The 22,839-nt window shown below is 34.1% G+C and overlaps 1 protein-coding gene across 1 annotated transcript in view; it reads right to left on the bottom strand.

Annotated features, from left to right (window-relative positions):
- Positions 1 to 22,839, bottom strand: part of BRCA2 (BRCA2 DNA repair associated) — a 45,199-nt gene that overhangs the window by 1,811 nt on the left and 20,549 nt on the right. Inside the window, exons 12-25 of the mRNA XM_070942804.1 lie at positions 21,773 to 21,842; positions 20,813 to 21,198; positions 19,785 to 19,978; positions 16,710 to 16,897; positions 14,895 to 15,065; positions 13,729 to 14,086; positions 12,197 to 12,352; positions 11,944 to 12,088; positions 10,333 to 10,451; positions 8,291 to 8,492; positions 7,449 to 7,615; positions 7,223 to 7,361; positions 5,942 to 6,198; positions 4,930 to 5,064 (exon numbers count right to left, since the gene is read on the bottom strand). Of these exons, the coding sequence (XP_070798905.1) occupies positions 4,930 to 5,064; positions 5,942 to 6,198; positions 7,223 to 7,361; positions 7,449 to 7,615; positions 8,291 to 8,492; positions 10,333 to 10,451; positions 11,944 to 12,088; positions 12,197 to 12,352; positions 13,729 to 14,086; positions 14,895 to 15,065; positions 16,710 to 16,897; positions 19,785 to 19,978; positions 20,813 to 21,198; positions 21,773 to 21,842 (2,687 nt within the window). The remainder of the gene's footprint in view (positions 1 to 4,929; positions 5,065 to 5,941; positions 6,199 to 7,222; positions 7,362 to 7,448; positions 7,616 to 8,290; positions 8,493 to 10,332; positions 10,452 to 11,943; positions 12,089 to 12,196; positions 12,353 to 13,728; positions 14,087 to 14,894; positions 15,066 to 16,709; positions 16,898 to 19,784; positions 19,979 to 20,812; positions 21,199 to 21,772; positions 21,843 to 22,839) is intronic.

The following is a 22,839-nucleotide window of genomic DNA, read 5'->3' on the forward strand; positions in this document are numbered from 1 at the left end:
ACCATCAGAACTCCTAAGACCGAACCAGAGACCGACTCGTCTGAAGAAGAGCAGAGCGAGCGAGCCGCAATGGAGAGAACCTTCCGCGACGACGCCAAGGAAGAAATGAACAACGCGCATGTGCGAAACTACGTAGATGGTCCGGAAAGACATGAACTGGCCAGAGAACCACGCAGACTCGTTGCGAGCATCCCCATGCCGTTTTGCAATTTCCTACACTTGCGAGATCACGGACTACCTCAGGTTGTAAGTAATGGACAAAATAATATGGGAAACTTACCCAGTGACTTCCCAAAACTTAGGGTTGATGGCATTAATTTGCAAGAATGGTATCAACAGCTCCAGGTTGTCTTTATGAAAGAAAATTTACTATTTTTTATCACTAGTCCCCCAAGAAGACCTTGGACTTTAAAAATAGATTGTTTACACCATAGAGCATTTTTCCTAATAATATCTAGTGTGTCTCCTGCAATGTATCATAGCATCAAACCAAATCTAACTGTCTCAGAAATAATTCAATGCATGTTTAATTTGTTTCACAGCGACAGTGTAGCTACCACCACAAGAATGTCTAAGGATTTCTTTTCTTCTAGAGTAAAACCAGGGGTTTCCATAAGTGAGCATTTAATATCTTTAAACAAAATAAGAGCTGAGCTGCATTTGAGGGGGGAAGTGATTTCAGATCAAACAATGAAAAGTGTTATTATCAATTCACTTGATTCATCATGGGATAGTTTTATGTCACATTTAGACACCATCAATCTAGGATATTTATCCATAGAAAGTCTATCTAACAAATTGATAGCAGAAGACAATTCAAGAAAAAATCGTTCTAGCAATCACACAGAGCACAAATCTTTTAGGAAAGTAGCTTTCCAAGAAAAATATAATGAAACTTTTAAATGCCACAATTGTGGGTCCAGGGAACACAATAGAAGAGATTGTCCCAAAATTTCAAAGGAAAGACATAGGTCAGAATATAGGAATAAATACAATTATAGACAGTCTTCCATAGATAGACATAGATATAGAAGCCCACCAAATTACAGAGAAAATAGAGGGGGCAGAGAAAATTCAAAAGAGAGAAAATCTGGTTCACTGAATGGACTAAATAAACAAGACAGCACTAAAACACAACAAAATGAGAACAATAATTGGCTTATTGATTCTGGGGCAACTAATCACACCACTAATAACAAAAATATATTGTCTTCATTTACAGAAGATAATTTTGTAATAAAGGTAGCTAATCAAGAAAAGGTTCAAGTATTAGGCAGAGGGAATGTGACCTTGCCTGGTCTAGGAAAAATAGAGGGGGTATTGTTAATACCAGAAATACCTCATAACATACTAAGTGCCATAAAATTAAGTAGAGATTCTGACATTAATATAGTTTTCTCAAAGGGAAAAGCAACTTTAGAGAAGAATAAAACAAATGTAGGCACTGTGATGATTAAAGGAGGCCTACCCTATCTGATAACAAAAGAAAGATGGTTACATAACATTGATTCAAATATGGAAGATTGTATTGAGGCAGATGATGAAAATATTAGTAACAGTGACAATGATGAATGTAAAATATCTCATGATCACGCAGATACACACAATGAAAAGAAACCAAAAATAGGTAAACCAATTCATGATGAGTGTGCTCACATCTTACATAGGAAGTTAGGACATGCAAGTTTTCCTGTAGTACAAAAAATGACTGAACACGCAGAAGGTGTCAAAATAAAAAATTGTGAAAACTATTTGGAATGCTCAGTATGTAAATCTACAAAATTAAAAACTAGTCCCAGGCCAAAAAAATCCACCAGATCAACTAACAAAATTTTTGACTTAGTACACATGGACCTAGTTGGCCCATTAACTCCATCAATCACCTATAGAAAACGTTACTTCCTGACAATAGTAGACGATTACAGTCGCTATGGTTTTGTTTACACATTGAAACACAAGGATGAAACCTTTCAAAAATTTAAAGAATTTTACAAACGCATAGAAACACAACATAATATCAGAATAAAACAAATTATGACAGATAGGGGATGTGAATTCATGTCTAAAGAATTCTCCCAATGGTTAAAGGATAGAGGAATGCTACATTACACGTCCAGTCCATTTTCTGCGTTCCAGAACGGAATTGCAGAGAGAAAAAATTCCACATTACAAACCATGATTAGGTGCACATTAGAGGATGCTGGCTTAAGCAAACAATTTTGGTCAGAAGCCTTACATTATTCAAATTACACTCAAAATAGAACCTGGTCCAGTATTGTGAATAAGACACCATATGAAGTGATGTATAATAGGAAACCAAAATTAGCACACATGCACATATTTGGAGTCACTGCAGACGTACACATACCTAAACAGTTGAGAAGAAAGGGAGAAAACGTATCCAGAAGACTAAGATTTATGGGATATGAAACTGGCACCAAAGGGTACAGATTCATTGATAATAATAACAAATTTATAGTTTCCAGAACAGCTGTGTTCCATGAACAGGCCAACTGGTCTAAATTACATCTTAATGAAATATTTCCAAATAAATGCAAAGATACAAAATCTCGTGAGGAAGGGACCATAGAAAATCAAAATACCAACAAATATAAAAGCAAAACCAAAACTTGGACAAATAGTCAACACAAAATAAAGACAGACACACTAACAAAAAAGGAAGCAAGATATTTGCATGACAACCATAGCAAACCTGAAAGAGCCATTAGGAACAACAGAAATCAAATACCAAATAAATACAGAGATTACATAATGCATATGGATGGTGAACAAATAACACCTAATACATATGAGGAAGTATTAAAACTCCCTCGTGAAGAAAAAGAAAAATGGGAACTAGCTATGAAAAAAGAGATGGAAAGTTTGCAAGGATTAAATGTATTTACACCTGCAATTGCACCTAAAGATAAAACAATTATTGGTAACAGGTGGATTTATAAAATTAAGAACCTAGAAGGAGGCAATACTCTATACAAAGCTAGATTGGTTGCACAAGGTTATGCACAAAAATATCCGGAGGACTATACTGACACGTACTCCCCCACAGTAAGAACAGAGAGTGTCAAAACAGCTCTAGTAGTAGCATCTGCACTCAATCTTGATGTATTTCAATATGACATACAGACTGCGTATCTACACGCAAAACTAGATAAGGAAATATATGTAAGAGCACCTCACAGTCAATACACTAATAAAAATGAAATTTGGCTATTGAACAAGAGTTTATACGGATTAAAGCAATCTGGTAAAAGATGGTACGATTGCTTGGTAAAAGTACTTAAGACCATGAATTTCAACGCTACCACTGCTGATAACTGTTTCTTTGTCAAAAAGGGTGATGATTACATTGAATTTGTATTGATTTATGTAGATGATATTTTATATATAGGAAAACACAAAGAGAGAAGAGAAACTTTTGTAAATAAGCTAAATGAACATTTCTCGTTGAAATCTCTAGGTAAAGTAAACAAATACCTTGGTGTACAAATTAACAAAACTAGAAGGGGATTCAAACTTACTCAGAGAGATAAGATTATTGAACTTCTAAACAAATGCAATTTAAACAATGCCAAACCCTGTGACACTCCTATGCAAACTGATTTCCTTAGAAATACTGATGAATCTTCTCCTGAATTCAAGGATAACACATTTTATAGATCAATCATAGGTTCACTTCTTTATATATCTAATTGGACTAGGCCAGATATCGCATTACCACTCAATTTATTGTCAAGGCACGTCAGCAAACCAACAATGTATCACTGGGAAGCTGTCAAAAGAATTTTAAGATATCTGAAAAGTACATTAGATTTTTGCTTAGTATTAGAACCTAGTGATAATAAAGAACCAAAGCTTACATGTTACGCAGATGCGGATTGGGCTGGAGACATATCATGCAGAAAAAGTACTTCTGGTTATATTTTTCTCTTAAATGACTGTCCAGTTTACTGGTACACTGGTAAACAAGAACTAGTAGCCACTTCAACCACAGAAGCGGAATATGTTTGTTTATCCAAAGCTGCAAATAACCTTGTATGGTTTAATGATTTAATTTCAGATGTTTGGAAAAAACCTGCTTTGCCTTTTGTTATGCATGAAGACAATAAAGCAGCCATTGAAATATCTAGATCCGATGCCATTGGACAAAGGTCCAGGCATATAGATATAAAATTTAAACATGTGAGACAATTGTCTCAAGATGGATTTATCAAAGCAGTGCATTGTGACACTTCGGAACAATTAGCTGACATATTGACGAAGCCTTTACCTTCTAAACAGCACAAATATTTAACCTCTAAATTGTATGTATTGTATTGTCCTGAATCTGAATGTAATTGGTGTTGTATAGCGAATCGGCATTTAGAGGGGGATTTGTCAGATGTAAATGCCTTATTCCCTAATGTGTAAATAGTGTATAAATGGGATATCAGGGGTTAACTTATTCTTTGATTCTTAATGTATTCATAATTCACCACTCCCACTCTTGGCTCCTCCCTTTGTATATATAAGGAGCCACCTTCACCATTTTCTTTGCTTCTATCTGTGAATATTCAGTGAATATAGAATGCCTGTTATAATTAAAAGGAAGTATATTTAAACCTTTAATTCTTATTATTATTATTGAGTCTGATCCAGAAAATATTGCAACAGTATGCTTTTAAAATAACTTCCTTCAAAGCAATCTTAGGAAATGTCTCTACCAGATATTTAAATGATCAGTATAAGACAGCAATCCTGGCCTACACGCCCTGGAGATGTGTCTAAACTCCTAGAATTCTCAGCAATGACTATATAAGATTACAAAATATTTTAAATATTTTAGTTGAAATTCTTGATAGGAAGTCCAATGAACATAGAATAATTTACTTTTGAACAGCATTTATAATATTGTTCTTTTGATAAACTTACTTGTTTATTTCCTGTATCAGATTTCCAGGGAGGATCCAAGCCACACTCTTTGGAAAAACTAAGTAATTGCAAGGGATCTGATTTTAAAAAATTCATGACTTTGTATTGTGCCTCTTTGCTAAAGCAGCCATTGTTCTACAACACAAAAACAATATTTTTGTATTATAACTGCATTCTGGTAAAATATAGATATTATTATTTAATTCTATATGACCATCTATTTGACATACAACTCTGGGGAATGAACAGCAACTTAAAAACAAAACAACAAAAACTGAAATAACACATACTGTATTTCAGCTGTAGTATCAATACATGTTTTATGAAATTATTTTTAAGTATGCAACTAATACCTTATTTTTAAATGTTAGGAGTTACCAAAAGAACATATGATTTTTGTAACAAAATATATATGGGTAGTCCTCACTTAATAATGGCAATTGGGACTGGAATTTGTTGCTAAATGCCATGGCTTTAAGGCACGTGACCTCATTGTTTAGTGACACAATTTCCAGCACTTAAGAGATGCTATTAAACAAATCAACATGGTCTTTTAAGTGACGACCTCACATGGTCACCATTTGTGAACTCCTGGCTTTCACATAGTTTTTACTTGTGAGAAACTGGCAAGAAGGTTGTAATTGGTGATTGGATTACTATGGGACACTGCAGCACTGATATTGTGGGCATCAAGTACCTAGATATGACAAGCACACTGCAACCAACAAATACAAGGGTCAGTCATAACTACTACTTGTTCTGCACTGTCGTAAATTTAAATAGTTGCTGAACAAGTGGTTGTTAAATGAAGACTATCTGTAGGACTGCAGCATTTAGATTCATTTCCACAAAGGGGTTTTGAAATGTGGAAGGTTATAGAAAAAAAAATGATGTAGATACTTACTGAATCAATTGTAGAATGCTGTGTTTTAATCTGTATCACAAAAAAAGTAATGTGTGCACTGCATGCACTGAGTGTACTTAAATGTTCTTTAGAAATAAGTAACTTTACCTCAATGGTATTTTTAAATTCTTTGAATATTTCTTGGAGATGGTTTTCCTTTGGGTTTGAAGAAAATGCAGACAGCTCTCCAGCAAATAGGGTGGGAATATCTGATTTGAATTCAGGTCGCCACTGAAGATTGGTTGCAGAGATCAATGCAGATGGAATGATTATATCTTCAATAGCAAACTGCTTGAGATCTGTACAAATCTGAATTGCTATTATAGTATGATGTTCATCTGACAAATATACCAATGTAGAAAAACCTATGTAAAAATGAAATATACAACTTGTTGGATTTAATATTAAAGTTTACATGTTGGCCAGTTGAAATTCAAAATAAAAAAATCCTCTACTCGCAGCTACTGCTGATAGAAAATTATAATCTATTTGCAGCAGGAATGCAAGGGAAAAAAAGAATAATCAACAAGTCCTGTGATGCCAACTCTTCCCTTTCCCCTATACTGCATTCTGCCATCACTACCCAGTAATCCTACTGATCTGCTCTTTAACTCAGCTGTTCATTAAGGATCACCTTGTTTCTTTAGAAATGGACTGAAGAAGCAAATTGCTTCTGACTGTTACCCCAAAATCCATCAAATTAGTATTTTTTAATTTCTACAAAATTGAAAGCTCCCACAACTCCCACTAAAGAAAAGCGAATAATTTAAACAAACACAATTGTGAAAAGCAACACAATAACAAACAACAGAAATCTAAAAAGTAACCCACTCTTTTTTTATGCATAAAACTATTGTGGCTTAAATTTTCAGCTGTTATGAAACCCAATTTAAAGAAAGTAAACACAGGTCCATAGAATATCACACATTTGTTAGATGGAGCTTGGTACAGTGAAAGAAGGGAAAATATTAAAAATATTAAAAAACTTTCCTGATACACCATTAAAATATAGGATTTGTAGATGGAAATCCTTGGTTTATATTGATGCAGATCCACGATCACATTAACGTTGATTGGTTTATATGGTGCCTCTATGATTTCTGTTCATAACTAGATCTAGACAATTTAAATTTGCAATATTGCAATTAATTAAAACTAAAAGCCCAGTGATTTTTCACCATATATTACACAAACAAACTAAGGCAGAAGGTATCCATTTTTCTCAGGTGATGGGGTGGGTTATTTCATCACTTACGTAAAACTTCAGAGAAATTTTACAGCTTCTACATTTCAGTTTGGGAGGAAAAAAATGACTTTAAGGATACAAATTTGGAACATACATAATGACTTACATATATGTAATAAGTGTGATTACAATATGTAACATACCTGCTCTTTTTGTCACGCAAACTATATATCCCACCAAATCCACTTCAGAACAAGCTGGTCGGAAGGAGGGCTCCATCAGTTTACCATATACCAGACATTCCCTTGGTCTGTAAACTTCTAATAGATTTTCTTGAGAAACCTAATAGCATTATGGATAATAACATTATGAAAATTGCATAAAACCTGTAACTTAAGTAGTTCAATTTAAGTCTTAAAGAACACTTACTGGAAGTTGCAGATACTGGGTTTTCTTGGTAGCTGTTAACTGTATATTGTTGGTTTTCAACTTGCCTTTGGAGTGAGATGCAGATAACTGTAAAATTCTGTATCGTCCTCCTTCCTTTAAGAGGCTACAAACATGTGAGGGTGGACGCCAGATGTTCAGTATAACTTCTAAGATTTAGAATTAAAAATACAGATTGTATTTTGACAACAATATGGTGCATCTTTAAAAAAATACTCTTGCTGGTCATTGACCATACACGTAGTCCTTAACTTAAAACCATTTGTTTAGTAACAGTTCAAAGTTACAATGGCACTGAAAAAAAGTTATTTATGACTAGTTTATCAGTTTCTTCATGGTCACATGATCAAAATTTGAGTGCTTGGCAACTGGCATCCCAGCTGCAGAATCCCAGCCACACAATCCATTTGTGACCTTAGCTGGCTTCTAACAAGCAAAATCATTGTGAAAAGCCAGATTTGCTCAATGACCGTGCAATTCATTAAACACTGGCAAAAAAGTCATAAAATCAAGTATGTCCTGTATAGTAATGGACGTTCTGGTCCCAGTTGAGGTCACCAAGTTGAGACCTCCCTGTATTTTATTCTTAATAAACAAAAACTACACATAATATCCATTCATATCTGTGCCACAGAAGAACTTAATTAAATTTACTTTTAGAAATGTTACTATTTGCATAGTGCTACAGTTTAACAATGCATCCAATGTGACATACAATGAATTCAAATAAACAGGTTATATGAATATAGCGTTACTTAGATACTATATTATTACATATATTTACAGTCAGTATGCCTTTCAGATCAGATTAAGATCATATTTACCTTTTGAGTTTTCTTTTGTCCCATAATCTACAATTCGTAGTTTGATTATGCTGGATACATCCCTTCTGCAGGAGCTGTTTTTCTCTTGCTCAGCAGCTTCCACAGCTTTCCTGAATTCTGCCTCTATCTGGGCTTGCCTTTTATCATTGACCATCTGTCTGTGACTATTCAAGGCTTTTAATTGCTCTTCATTGAAAAAACCCTGCAATAAACAATGGTAAAACTGAAACAGCTACTGCATATAGATTTTACAAAAGGAAAACATAAAATAAGCCCCATTTTCATTATAACATGGAATATTAAACATATGAACATGTTTGGCTATCAAATGTAATTTTTTCCCAGTTAAATCCTATACATATCAATTTAGATATAGGTAGAATCCGAATCAAAAATAGCTATTCACCCATCAGTTTCAATTTCCTATTCGATGAAAGAATTCAAATTAAAGTATCCTTGGGAGTAATAATCACTATTACTCTCACTGTTATTGTGCATGGGCAACACTAAAATGTCCAATAAGTGTTTTCTATTCTCATAATTAAAAACTTTTCAAATAGTTTTTCAAATGATGTGGAAAAAGGACTGTTTTTAGACTTCTTTTCCAATTAACTTGCCTTTTGTTTAACCAATTCATGTTAATCTGTTTTTAAAAGCATCAATCAAAGAGTAAAGTGGTCATAAATTCTTGTTAATTTTTTTATTTTATAATGTTTATATAGGAATTTTGAACTTTTTTTGTAGAAAATGTTATAAAATCTGACAAACAGCACATTTTAAATTCTGCTTTGTCTACCAGCCCTATATTCTTGAACAGACCAGAGGGGGACAGGCAAAGAGCCAGATATGGTCTTTGGCTCTTTGCCAGATATGCTCTTTGGTCTACTCTTGAAGTATGACTGATTTACACAAATGGAATGACTTCCAAAAACTATTGTTGCTACTGTATCACTTGCTTATTAAACTAATATATAATTAGTTTAATAAAGCCTAACGAAGAGATAAATTAACTCGGTAAAACTCTCACTCTAAATCCTAGAGTAACTATAAAGAAGAAACAAGTCCAAATCACTGTGATATGTAATCCAAAGCCTACAAAAGTTTAAAGATAATACCAATATAGTTTGTACTGAATTTAATGAATCTTACTTTTAAATCAAGTACTAATATTCTATCCAATCACGGCTACAAGATCTAAATTTGTCATGGGCATTGAATTTATACAATCAAGCTCATACATTCATTGCAATAAGCAATACAATGAATCCTACCTTTTCTTTTTTCTCTTTTCATGTTAAAATTCAAAGTACTATTGAAGCCAAATGCTAGATCTCTCATATAAAAGGGTTAATATGAACCCTTTTATGTTCATTTTAATTGTTACTGAACAATCTACTATACTTGGGTTCAGTTGTGACATTCAACCCATAAGTCATGGTTCATAAACTATGTTAGGATTCAAAGAATACAAATCAATAATAGCAAAGGTTTAGGGGGGAAGTGTAATAATAGAGTTCTTGATTTTCAAGGAAAATGGGATCTCTTGGGAAGAGTTCAAGATGGGAGTTCTAAAGGGGATCTTGAAAGCAGTATCTAAAGGGGATATTGAAAGCACAAACAGACCAAGCAGTCTGACATCAATAGATAGGATATGTTGTTACCGAGATGCTTTAGTGTGGATTCCTGCCCTAAGCAGGGGGTTGAACTTAAATGACTACTTCAAACAAAGAATCTAAGCCCCCAAACATTTTTGTGTAGCAAATGAATTTAGTTATACACCTGTCGTTGTTAAATTTCCCAATATTTGTAACAATGGTTGAAATGTAGCTCTTTTAAAATATTAAGTGAAATTTCTCTCAATTTTCACCGTCTCTTTTTTTGGGGGGTGGTGTCATTCTGTATTCCTGCTTTCCCCCACCTGTGCCTCCTTTTGCTTTATCCTCTTTACTCATTGTGTTTGTTTTTTAACTGGAACTCTCTGGCAAAAAGGTAAAAAATTGTAGAATGACTATTTCTAGCATTGTTTTTTTAAAAAACATTACCTCCATATAAGATGGATCAGCAGAATTAATAATTGCTTCATAAAGCTCTGCACCATCTTGTAGACCACGTATCTGTTGCCTTGTTAGAGCATGGGATCGCAGTATTCTTTTGCCTTTATCTGTTTTAAAAATTAATGAGACATAAAATTAATATGTCTTAAATATCTACTGCTGTGAATTCCCAGTTAACAGTAATCAAATAGAACTGAACTTAAGGTGATTGTTAAGCTTTTGAAAGGAAATTGTAACAAATCATGATAGATTACAAAGGAAGCGCCAGCAATTAATTTAAACTTACCATTCCAAATAACATTGTTTTTTCTAAAAACAATACAAATATATTTAATGTCTTATATTTATAACATCATTTAAAAACACACCCAAACAAGAACCAAACAGAATCACCCTGTTTTTAAAAATACTATTAAAATATCAAGAATTGGCAGCAGGCGTTCCAATTTTGAATATTGCAACACAACCGAGAACATTCTCTCCACTATCTTTTAGACCTTCCATTAGCTGTCCATAACCATTGTCGGTAACTCTTGATATCAGTTCAGTCAAAATAACAAGCTATCTTTTTTTTGGCAGGTGGCTACTGCTTAAATAAGAAGTCAGACAGCACAATCCAAACTCAAGTGTTTGCTCCACCTGTGGCTCACATTTTCTCCCTGAAAAAACAAAAACTCTGACCACCTAATTTGTATTCCATAAACCTGTGTTATTTAGTACTTCAACTCATCAGGAGGCTGATAACATATTTCTGCATCAAAATCGATTTACAACTTCAGTAACACACAGTTTTCAATCTAATTTGAAGTAATAACATCATGATGGTGGCAGATTACTGTGTTCATAAACACAGTAGTAAATCCAATCAAGCAAAGCAGTAAACCCTATCTATGGAAGCTTGGTTCGAACACTGCATACAGCAGACACAAAGATGTGTGCTTTAATAGGCTTAAATAGAAAATGATTCCTTCTGCTATTGCTTTATATTTTATCATAGAAAGGGCAACCTGCAGATCATTTATTAAATGTATGGGGGTGATTTTTATTTAAACAATCGGGTATATAGGGTGTGATCTGTCAATGTTCTAAACTAGGCATAAATTACTTAATGCAATGAATTGTAAATCTGGTTTATAGTTAGGACAGAATTATTATTTTGGAGTGAGAAGTACTCAGAGGAAATCATTTCTAAAAGAGAAACTTTAACATTCATTCTGTTTAAGTAACTGGAACAATTACTTTCTTAAAATCTGATACTTCTTTAACTGTTAATACCATTTAAACATTATTGAATCAGTAACATTACTTTATAATTTTCAGGCATATACTATATGTGGGATATATTTCTATACTTAAGAAATGCAATTTTTTCAAAGTCTAAACGTTTCAGTAACTTAATTCTGTTTATAGGGGCTGGAATCAAATATAATTGAGAAGAAAAGAGATAGTACAGTTTTCTAAACAGTTCTGACACACAAAGGTTAAACACAACAGATAGGTTGTATAACAGCTTTCATATTTCTCTCTATATAGACATTTTTCTTTTATTACATGCAAAATAACATTCTAAAAAATTAAAAATATAGATATATATTTTACCATCACTCTCTTCGAATTTTGCTTGTATTTTTGCCAACAATGCTTCTAATGTTTTCTGTCGATTTTCAGCAAATTTTGCAGCTTCTCTTTGTTCTGCTCGATTGTTACGAAACACACAGGACCCTATTGATGGTTTTTCCATCCACTGAAATAAATATTGGTTGAAAATTAGGTCACACATTTGAATTAAGATTTGCTTTTCAAATACCAGTAATTATGTATGTATTGAAGACTGACTAATATACTAAATTACCTGTATAGGATAAATCCTTTGAACAATGACATCAATGCAACCAACAGTCCCACCATCACTAAACAATGAGGATAAAGGCAAAGAGAATGGCCGAGGATCACGATAATATCCTAATTTGGCATACCATCGAGCACGTCGAGTACTGTTAGCTGTAATCTAAAACAAAACAAGTACTTATTTCAGAACACATTGTTGTAGCCTGATAGCCATGTAGATTTTTAAACATATAGCACATCTAATTATAGAGCAAATGTTAAATTTCAGAGAAAGGGAATAAATTAGATCTGTCAATTGTAAGTGCAATAAAAGTAGTCTATACTACTCATTTTCAAATTGTGTACATTTTATTTATTAACTTGATTTCTATAGTTGCCCTTCTGACCAGTGACTCTGATTTTGCTGAAGGTACTATATTTGGTCTCAGGAACGTGGCTATGTGATCTGGACATGGGATGTTGGCCTCTGTCCCTTGTAATGGACAGAGTGACCCTGGAACCACCTTTGCAAGGAAGTGGCCTTGTTGGATCAACCTGGTCCAGGTACCTATAGGACTTTATTTGGTTTCAGAGAGAGTTTAGTTTTTTCCCCAGGATTTTCTTACACAATTAAATCAAGGCCTCTTGATTTGTTAATGCTTCCAGAGAGGGTGCATGTAGGTGGATATCAAGTGGTGATAAAAATGTCTCCTTAAGAGCGATGTGATTCTTCAAGTTCTGAAAGATGGAGGAGCACCTGCTATTCAAGAGACCATTCATGGGCCCAATCAATCTGGACAGCTTTCATCAGTCTCCAACCTTCAGAGAAGGTTGCTAAGGTGGTGTTCAGCTTCCAGTTTCAGAGAACTCTGGAGGAAGTAGATTATCTGGATTCTTTGAGGGTTTAGAAGTGGGTTAAGTACAGAGATGGCTTTTATTGTGCTGGTCAATGATCTAGTCAAATTTAGGATGGGGTAGTGCATTCATTCTGGCCCTCCTTGATGTGTCAGGAGTGTATCAACCATATCCTTCCAAGGTCGGTAAAATGGGGACCCAGATTGTTGGGGGCAATACGTTGACTCTGTAAACCGGTTAGGGACGGCTGTAAAACACTATGAAGTGGTATATAAGTCTAATTGCTATTGCTATTTTACTGTAATATTTGTTTCTCCCCTAAGCATTTGGATCTAGTCAAATGAGTTATCTGTGGTTGGTGATTTATCATCTTTGGTTGACATTTTATATTTTATATATTGGGTTGTTTTTTAACACTATATTGTCTCCCCCCCCCCTTGATTGTTTTCATTCTGCAGTTCAAATTTTTGAGTTCAATGCCCTATAAATACTGTAGATAATAAAAGGATTTGTAAGCAACTCAAATTATAGACACATATGTTCACTTTAAGAGGGGCGGGGAGATACCTGACTTGGAGACCTACAACTCTGAAAGGAAAATACAAAAAGAAGAGACAACTATGCAGAAATGTTTATCGCTGCCCATTCCTACAACAATACATAAAAGTCATCTTGAAGTACAATCATAGGTTATAAATGTACCTTTAACATCAGAGTTTCTGGTGCTTCTAAAGGAGTGCTTGCATCCTGAGATCCCACAAGCTCTGCTCCATGTACAACAATTTTCTGGCCAACTGTAAGCTTCTGCCTAGATAACAGTGACTGAAGAGGAGGATCCAAGACTGCCCTAATTCCATACCAACCATCTGTAACTTCAATGATTGCCACTTCTTTTTTATTGTCCTCATTGCTGCTTTTGCCGTCAGCAGTGTGAGGCATGTTTGTGCTAAATGATATAATTTTAGAGATGCACAGTATGATTGTTTTTCCAGCAACATCATCTCTTTCTGTTATTCTTTTGATGGCTGATCGTTGACTTTTATCCACTTCTATATCATACCTTAAAAAAAAATTGAACAAATATTTCAAACTGAATTTGGATGTTTTTGAGAAGCAATTCTCTTGCTAAGTAATAGCACTTAATTTAAGGAGTAAACAACAACAGTCTCATTTGAAAGCAGAGCAGTAATTAAGGCTATTGTTCTGTCCCTGTCTTACACACGCACACAGTCAGCCAGGAGTTAATAAAACCAGCAGTCAGGAATTTCTTTGAGATAACAGAATTGGCAGCAACCCAGTAGCTGCCTGCCAAAAACTTTACTCACAAAGGGAGGTTTTTCTCCTCCGTCCGATAAACCAAAATAAGTCCACAAAGCCAAAGACTTGTCAAGTCCAGTCCATAATAAATCCAAGGAGGGCATATAACGAAGTTCCAGAAACGCAGTATGACTTGCTAGCTTTTCAGTTTTGTCCGTCACAAGGCCTGAATGGCCACCACACCCCCTTTTATCCCCTGTGGGGTGTGGTCCAGTGACTCAGTTTAATCTCTGGCACGCCTCCTTCTCTGCTGCGCGCGCTTGTCTCTCAGATGCTGTTGGGGATCCAGCCAAGACTTATCTCCGTCGCTGTCTAACTGCGGTTGCTCAGAAGTGCCTGGCTCCTGGCCCATCTCTTGGCCTTCGGAGGACACCTGAGGCATTGCCAGAGAGGAGGGTCCTGGAGAGGGAGGCCTTGCCAACTCCTCTCCTTCACTTTCGGAGTCTTCTCCCCCTGATAAGACGGGCTCGGGGGTCGGAGTCACAACAACTATACAGACACAAGGTAAAATTCAGAAGAGTCATTTCCCCAAATCTTAATCTTTACATTACCTGTACTTTAACTGAAGTAATACTCCTTCTGGTGTCAAACATTTACTGGCAAAAGTTTGTGGAAATGCAACCTCCATAGCTGCCAGTTTCCATACAATCCACTTATAATGGTTATACACCCAGGCTTTGGAAATTAGATTGGGATCTACATCAGGCGTATCACATAAAGCCCTGCACAAAAATATTAAAAAAATTATCAAACTATTAGAAGATAAATCCTGAGTTTCAATTTAGAAAAGACAACAATAACAATCACAATTCAACTTTTTAAATGCATGTTTTGAAGAGAATGATAAATAAAAACACAGCCTAGACTCCCACTAGTATAGAAGCTAAGAAATGTCCTATGGAGTTTCTTTGTGTTATCTCCTGCATTAATACTTTTCACATTTAAGCTCTAAATCACTACAGGCAACTACACATATTTATCTTATAAAATTCTATATTTTAGTCAAAACACAATGAAAAATAATTTGAGAAAGAATTGGATGTGATAAGATAAAGGAAAATGCTAGAGTTAGGATGTAGAAGACTATGAACATAAATGAGAGGTACTTGAGAGAACTCTGTCAAGTGGAGTAGGGGACATGGAAGAAAGCAGATGTCAGATTTGGATGTATGTTGCAAATTCTATGAATGACAGAACCCATGCTGGAAATATATTTCAAAAAGATTAATGGATTTTGTGTGTGTGTGTGTGTGTGTGTGTGTGTGCGTGCGCATGCTTGTATGCATATATGCTAGGGAAAAAAGGATTATGCATGTGATAAAGCATGATCAAGAAGTGTGCTTATTATTTTCTTGTACATGAACCTAGAGATCATACATTTCAATGAAAAAATAAGTTTTATAAATTATTTTAGTAAGAAGGAAAAGCCTGCAGCAATACTTGTAATTGATTCTAGTAATATTAATGATCTATTTAAATTAATAAACAAAAAGGAGCATTTATTTGGATATTAGTTTCCCATTCCCCCCCCCCCAAATAAATAAATAAATAAAATAATGAGTTCTAGTCTTCCCTTAAAGATGAAAGCTAGCTGGGTGATTTTGGACCAGCCCACTCTCTTAGCAAAGCTTGTTGTGGGGAAAATAGGACAGAACATTATGCCTCCAGGCTTGAACTGTATAAAACAAAGGCAGAATAGAATAGAATCTAATAATAAGTAAGCAAGCAAGTATAAGAACCTACTTTATACTGTGCCAAAATATTGATAGTACAGTAGCTCAACAGCTGAATAAACTTTTCAACTGGTAGCTGCCATTCAGAGCCCAAGTGGGGTCAAGATTTTGCTTATGACCTATAAGGCCCTAAACAACTTCTTAGCTTTCACCATTAGTGACCTGGTCAATCCCTGAGATAATCAGAAGTGTTATATGTGTCATGAGAACCACAGAATGCCATCTAGAAATGTTAGAGTCATTTCTAAACAGGCTTTTCATGCAGGTGTGAATATATTTGGAAATATTCTCTTTTAAGTATATGAGGTTCCTGGAGTTACCTCTTTCACATGGCTGAAAAATATCTTTGCTTTCAACCAAATAAATCAAATATAGAAGAAAGAAAGAAACCAGGACTTTCTGTAGAAATGTTAAATGGCTTTTGATTCTGGATTTAGTATTAAAATGTAAACAGTGTCTTAATCTTAGTTTTTCAGAGAGAACAATAAAAACCAACTTTTTAATTTTAAACAAATAGTTTCTGCATTGCCCTGGTACTGAGAAATATAAACCTTTCTGGCATTAAAAACATTAGTAATTCTAACACTTAATAACATATTATATACTCATAGACACATTTCTTAAACATCATACCAAAAGAATTCTTCTTTTCCGGCCTTTCCTTCATCATTAGGAATAATATATCCTCCATCAGCCAATTGTATTCCATGGTCTTCTAGAAAATATTTTCTACTGAAAAAATCCTGGATGAGAAATTGAAAATCTTCTGCATTTGTGCTATTAATTTTTATGCATTGCTTGGAAACACCAAAAGCATACAACTGCAAGGATAAAAGGCAGACAAAATTTTTTTTTTGATAATATTACTTGAAATTTCCAAGTTTAGAACAAAATATATGATGACCACATATTGTCATTAACAATATTAACAGATTAATCAGAATTAGAAGCAAAAAATAATATCCTCAGGATTGTGGACAAAAAGAGAGTTAATATTACTTGAAATTATCCAAGTTCAGAACAAAATATACAATAATCATAGTCACTAATAATAATTAATCCAGATTAATCAAAATTAAAAGCAAAAAGTTATCTCCTCAGGACTGCGGATAAAAAAAAGAAAGAGTAACAAACATACATCTGAAACTTGGGTATGTAACATTCTATAGTTGTTAATATATCAAAACCAGATCAATATGCCACTGAATGGATTAGGAATGTTAGTATTATTTTCCTCTTCAAAGAAAATGAAGAGGGAAAAAGAGAAAAAATGGAGATGGGGAAATTGGTTACATTCAGTACATACTGTATATACTGTAAGTCTTATGTTTCAAAAACATATTAAAAATAAAGAATAGAAAGATATCAATCAGAATTAAGGGAGAAAATAATGGAAATATACATACCATTCTATGTAAAAAATGGTGCTGAAGATAGCATAATGTACCAAAAAAAAAGTTAAAATTGATAAAAAAAACAATAACCAACTGTTGTTGGAACAGGACATATAATTCTAAAATATTTCTAGTTGTATAAAGACTTGAAATTTTGAAGACACATAAGCTGTTTATAGTTTTGTTACACATTGCTGCTTAATTTCAATTGTAATTACAATTCAAGTGCAAAGCACATGGTGCACTAATTTAGCTTCTGTGAGGAGCACTTATGAAGAAACAATAAAAAGCCAAAGAAATCTGTACTACGGTGTCTTTGTATTGTCACTAAATCTGTTCTATTTTAATTTTGATCTACCACCAGGGTGGATAAAAATCAATGATTTTTTAAAAAAATCATTTTATTTTTTTGATTTAAATCAGATTTTTTTTTATTTAAATCGGATTTTTTTGATTTTTATCGAATTTATTTTAATAAAAAACTTTTGGGGTAAAAATCTATCGTAAGATAGTTTTCTATTTAAGATACATAAATAATTTAGTTTATTCAACATGAAATGGAGTTTAGTTATGTAGCATGAGGCTGTATATTCTGCAACACTGGGACTATCAGTGAGTCAACAGTGGGTCAAAGGAGTAGCAGAGATGACAGTTGCTCTTTAAAAATTATGATTTAAATCGAGTTGATTTAAATCAAGCCTTTTTACTAGTGATTTAAATCAACTCGATTTAAATCAAATCCCCCTGTCTACCACCATCACTAAAATTAGTATCTTTGCTTACAAAGAATGAGAAATATACCCACAATCATCAGAAATTAATCTGTAGCTACCCTGTTTCCCCCAAAATAAGACATCCCCTGATAATAAACCCAATCGGGCTTTTGAGTGCATGGCAATAAGGCCAAGCGCTTATTTCCGGGTTCAAAAAAATATAAGACAGTGTATTATTTTCAGGAAACACAGTAACATCTATGGCAGTTATTGATCAGTGGCTATAATAAGTATTATGTGAATAATTGTATTCTTGCTTTTTGTGCAAACAACCAATCTATAAAGTCCCCTATCAACTGGACTGGACAAAATGAGAAAGTTTTGTTTTTCAGCTTCAGCACACAATAACTTATTATAATATACCCCCTTCAAACTATGAAAAAACTTGTATTTTCTAAAACAAGTTACCAGAGTTTCCAGACAGGATGAAATCAGGGGTGAAATGCTCCCGGTTCGGACCGGCTCAGGTGAGTAGGTAGCGATGGTGGCGGGCAGTTCGGAGAACCGGTAGCAAAAATCCCTGCCCCTGCCCCCCATGCCCAGCTGAGCCGCGCAATCTTCAGAGCCCTTTTTTTCTTTTAAATGGCTCTGACGAGCCAAACTCTGACGATCTCAGCTGAGTTGCCTGCTAATCGGTAGCAAAAATCCCTCCCCCCTCCCCTCAGCTTGCTTACCTTAGCTGCTGGTCGCAATGCCTTGCTGTAATCGCTGCAATCCATTGCATCAGCAAGCAACTGAATCTCCCTGCCTGCAATCAAGCAGGCAGGGAGTTGTGGACTTTAACTCCCAGAATTCCTCAGCCAGCAAAGCAAAGCTGGCTGAGGAATTCTGGGAATTGAAGTCTACAAGTCTTAAAGTTGCCAAGGTTGGAGAGCCCTGTTCTATTGGGTAAGTTTTTTTCCCCTTTGGGAGCTTTTAAAAAATAGTTAATTGGGGTTTTTTTTAGTTGTTCTTTTTTTAGACCTAGCCATTTAAAGTTTAGGAAGTTTTAAATTTAGCTGCTTTTATATAAAAATAAAAATAAATAAAAATAAAATAATATTTGTGCAGCTTTCTGAGATTTAGTGTGTTTCTGGAGTGTTTCACTCTAACTACACAAACACACAAAATCTCACAAAGCTGTATGTGGAATTTTGTGTGTGTAAAGTGTGAAAGTTGTTTTTTGGGGCTTTTTGTGGCTGTGTGAGGTTCCTGCTTGTTGCAGGGGCCATTTTGGGTCTAGCACAGCTGCTTTTATATTGTGGGTAAGCCAGTTGTGTTGTGTTGTGTTTTGTAGGTTAAAAAAGGGCAAAGAAGTGACATTGACTTGGCCACGCCCACCTGACCAACAAGCCATGCCCTCCCAGTCCCCTTACCACCAAGCCCCGCCCACTAATTAAGCCACGCCCACAGAACCGGTAGCAAAAAAATTTAGATTTCACCCCTGGATGAAATGGAAAACTTTAGTTTATAGACTCAATTTCTTAAGATTCCAAAGAGGTTGTATATGCACATACAAGATAATTTTTAATAATAAGCCTCTTAAAAGATACTGTGCTTACCTGTTCACTGGAATAAAAGTCAGGCAATTTCTCTTTGACTGCAGCTTTTAAGGGAATTCTGCAAAGACCAGAAGATCTTTTTACAAGGTACAGGCTGCCTGGTTGTGGACGAATTATTTGATCTTGTTTCTTTGTAATTCTCATTTGTTGTAGATTTCTGGCATACTGAAGATATGTTGTCATTTTTGTTATGTCTGCCAAAGTATTAATGAAATCATAGCTATTTTAATTTTAATTTAAATCAGAAAGTTCCAACTTGCCTAAGATGCAACACTGAATTCTAATTAGTGCAGATCACATATGGACTATCTATGAAAAATTTATGAGACATATTGCCCTTATTTCAGCATTAGTGCACCAACAAAACCAGTGTTGTTAGTGAATAAGCTATTTCTGTAATTTTTACATATCTGAGTTACTTTTGTAACAATGCATGTGTTTTTAAAAAATCCATGTAAAAAGATCCTTAATTAATAGGAGAGATATCCTTGACTAGTATTACAAATTTTCAAAGAGTACATATAATTGTATATAACTGAAATTCCCTAGTCTAGAGATGGCATTATATAAAAATTAGGAAAAGAAATTATAAAATTAACAAGTCATAACATTTGTGAATTTGCTATCTATAACTTTTGTGTATTTCCATAACTAGAAATCTAATTGTTATTTTGTATATGGAAGTTATCCAATTAGAATATTGTCAGCCTTATTTCTATATTTTGCTTCTTAAATGGTATTTTTTGTTATAATAAGAGTTTTAGACAATATCTCTGGACCTGGCAATAATTAATAAGTAGGAAAAAATGAAATTGTTCAGGTTAAACATTGATTTTTTTTAAAAAAAAATAAAGTACTTGATGTTAAAGGTATTAAGTGGCAATAAAACAGATCTCATATCTAATTTTCAAAGGTCTGCAACATAAAATATGTTCAATTGTATATTGAATTTTTATAGAAATTGTTATGATCATAATAAACATTACATACATGCCAAAATAAAAACAAGAATGAGATATCCAATGTACCTTGAACTATTTTACTACATCCTGAATCCAAAGCTGATATTCGTGCACAATTATCTTTTTCTGATTCAATGAAGGTTTTGTTAATTTTTGTGTTATATTCTTCCATTCTGTTGATACTTTTGCAACTGAATGAGAGATGGTCTTTGACATTACTTATTCCACCTTCTGAAGTTCTTGATTTTATTTTAAAAGGAGGCACAAAGATCTTGGTAGGTTTTTTCCCTGAATAATGATTATGTGTTTTGTTTTCCTCACTTACGATCATTCCAAACTGAGCCAATGACCTAATTGAAGACCGCTCTGAAAAACCACCAGATTTAGATCCTTTCATAACTTGTTGAATACTAAAATTTGGATTCAGTATTTCTTGTTGTTCATTTGTGGAACTGAAGAAATAAAAACATTTTTATAAGAATCTGAATGGAAGACTAACAAGAAATCTTTTTATGTTCCCTTTAGGAACACAGTTAAGTCGCCATGTATTGCACACACATTTAATTTACTGGTAATTTACTTATATTAATACTGAATAATAATTTAGTAGTTTCCAGAATAATGTTACAAAGATTATCCAATGCATTTTTAAAAATAATACCTACTGCTGTGCCCAATTTCCTTAGTTGAGATGAGTGGCTACATGATTATTAAATGAAATAAAAACCAGAGATATTTGCTACCTTATTTATATTTTTGTGATTTCATTATAACCTTTTGATGGTTTACAAATTACATTTTATATAATTAAAATAAAATTCAGTAAATCAAATAGAACTATGCCTCCTCGAATCACTTTTTCTACACTGATTTTGCTACTATGATCTAGGAAATTCAATCTAGTCAGCTAAGATTTTTCCAAAACTCACAACTACTGCTTTAGACCTTTCGGCAAAGTTTTGGACAAAGTATAAATAATTTTTAAGGAAAAATTAAACCTAAAATGAAATGACAGACTACTCTTACCTAAATGAGCCACAGATGACTGGTTTTAAAGAGATCTTGTTGGATATTTTTTTCCTGTCATTTATTATACCTAAATAAAAATAAGTTCTATGAATCAAATGACATTTAAAAGAATATGGATTTCTATGTTTATGATAAAATATCAATTTTAGCTGAGTTTTAAAAAATTATTTCATGAATATTTTTGGGAGAATTAGTTAAGGTTGTACTAATTTGAATAACATTTGTCAAGTATTGTATAACTTAATCACCACTATGCCTGCTGCAAATAACTGGATGTAGAATAACTGGTATTGGATGTAGAATTGCTCTCCATGAGCTTCCATTTATTGAGAATAGATAGGTAAGAATAGATAGAAAACAATTATGGGATATTATTCTACAAGCAATAGCAAGATCCTTGGGGTCCCTAAGATATGTTACCCTATGCCTGACATAATTGAAAAAAACTGTCACTTTTAGACGACTGAAAAAGCAAGCAGACTTTGGAACATGGTTGTAATTTTTTTATTATGCCCTCTCTGGCACAATTTTAACATTAATCTAAATTACTGCTCACATATCTATATTAAAGATTTACTGCTATTGGAATATGGCTTTTCTCAGAGTTCTGGAATATAGCCCATTCTTAAATGCAAAAGATATATTTGATCACCAAAGAAAAGAAAATACCTTCTCTCTTGTCTATACATGAAAAATGTTCATCTGCCAAAGCTCTGTGATAGTGTAATTGTCAGCACTTCAACCTGCATTTACTCTAGTGCTGACATAAGAAGGAGAAGCGGAGGCGTCTGGAAAGGGACGTTTGACTTTTCACCTACTTATTTTCCCTGGAGATAATATCCCCTAGGAGATGGGATGGGAGGGGGGAATTTCCTTTGAGCTGGAGCAGTAGATTAGGGGTAGAGTGACTTGGAAGATGGCCAATGAGTGCAGAAGAGTGGGGAAAGGAAAGAGAGGGTTTTGGGTCAGGAAGTCAGTGTTGGCTACGATAGAGTCGGAGTTAGAATATCGTGCTTAATAAACGGGAGTTTTTCATCAAAGACTTTGTTTGAAATGCAATTTAT

This window comes from Pituophis catenifer, unplaced genomic scaffold, assembly GCF_029215685.1.
Source record: "Pituophis catenifer annectens isolate HBS135680 unplaced genomic scaffold, rPitCat1.0.hap2 SCAF_4, whole genome shotgun sequence".
Lineage (NCBI taxonomy): Eukaryota > Metazoa > Chordata > Lepidosauria > Squamata > Colubridae > Pituophis > Pituophis catenifer.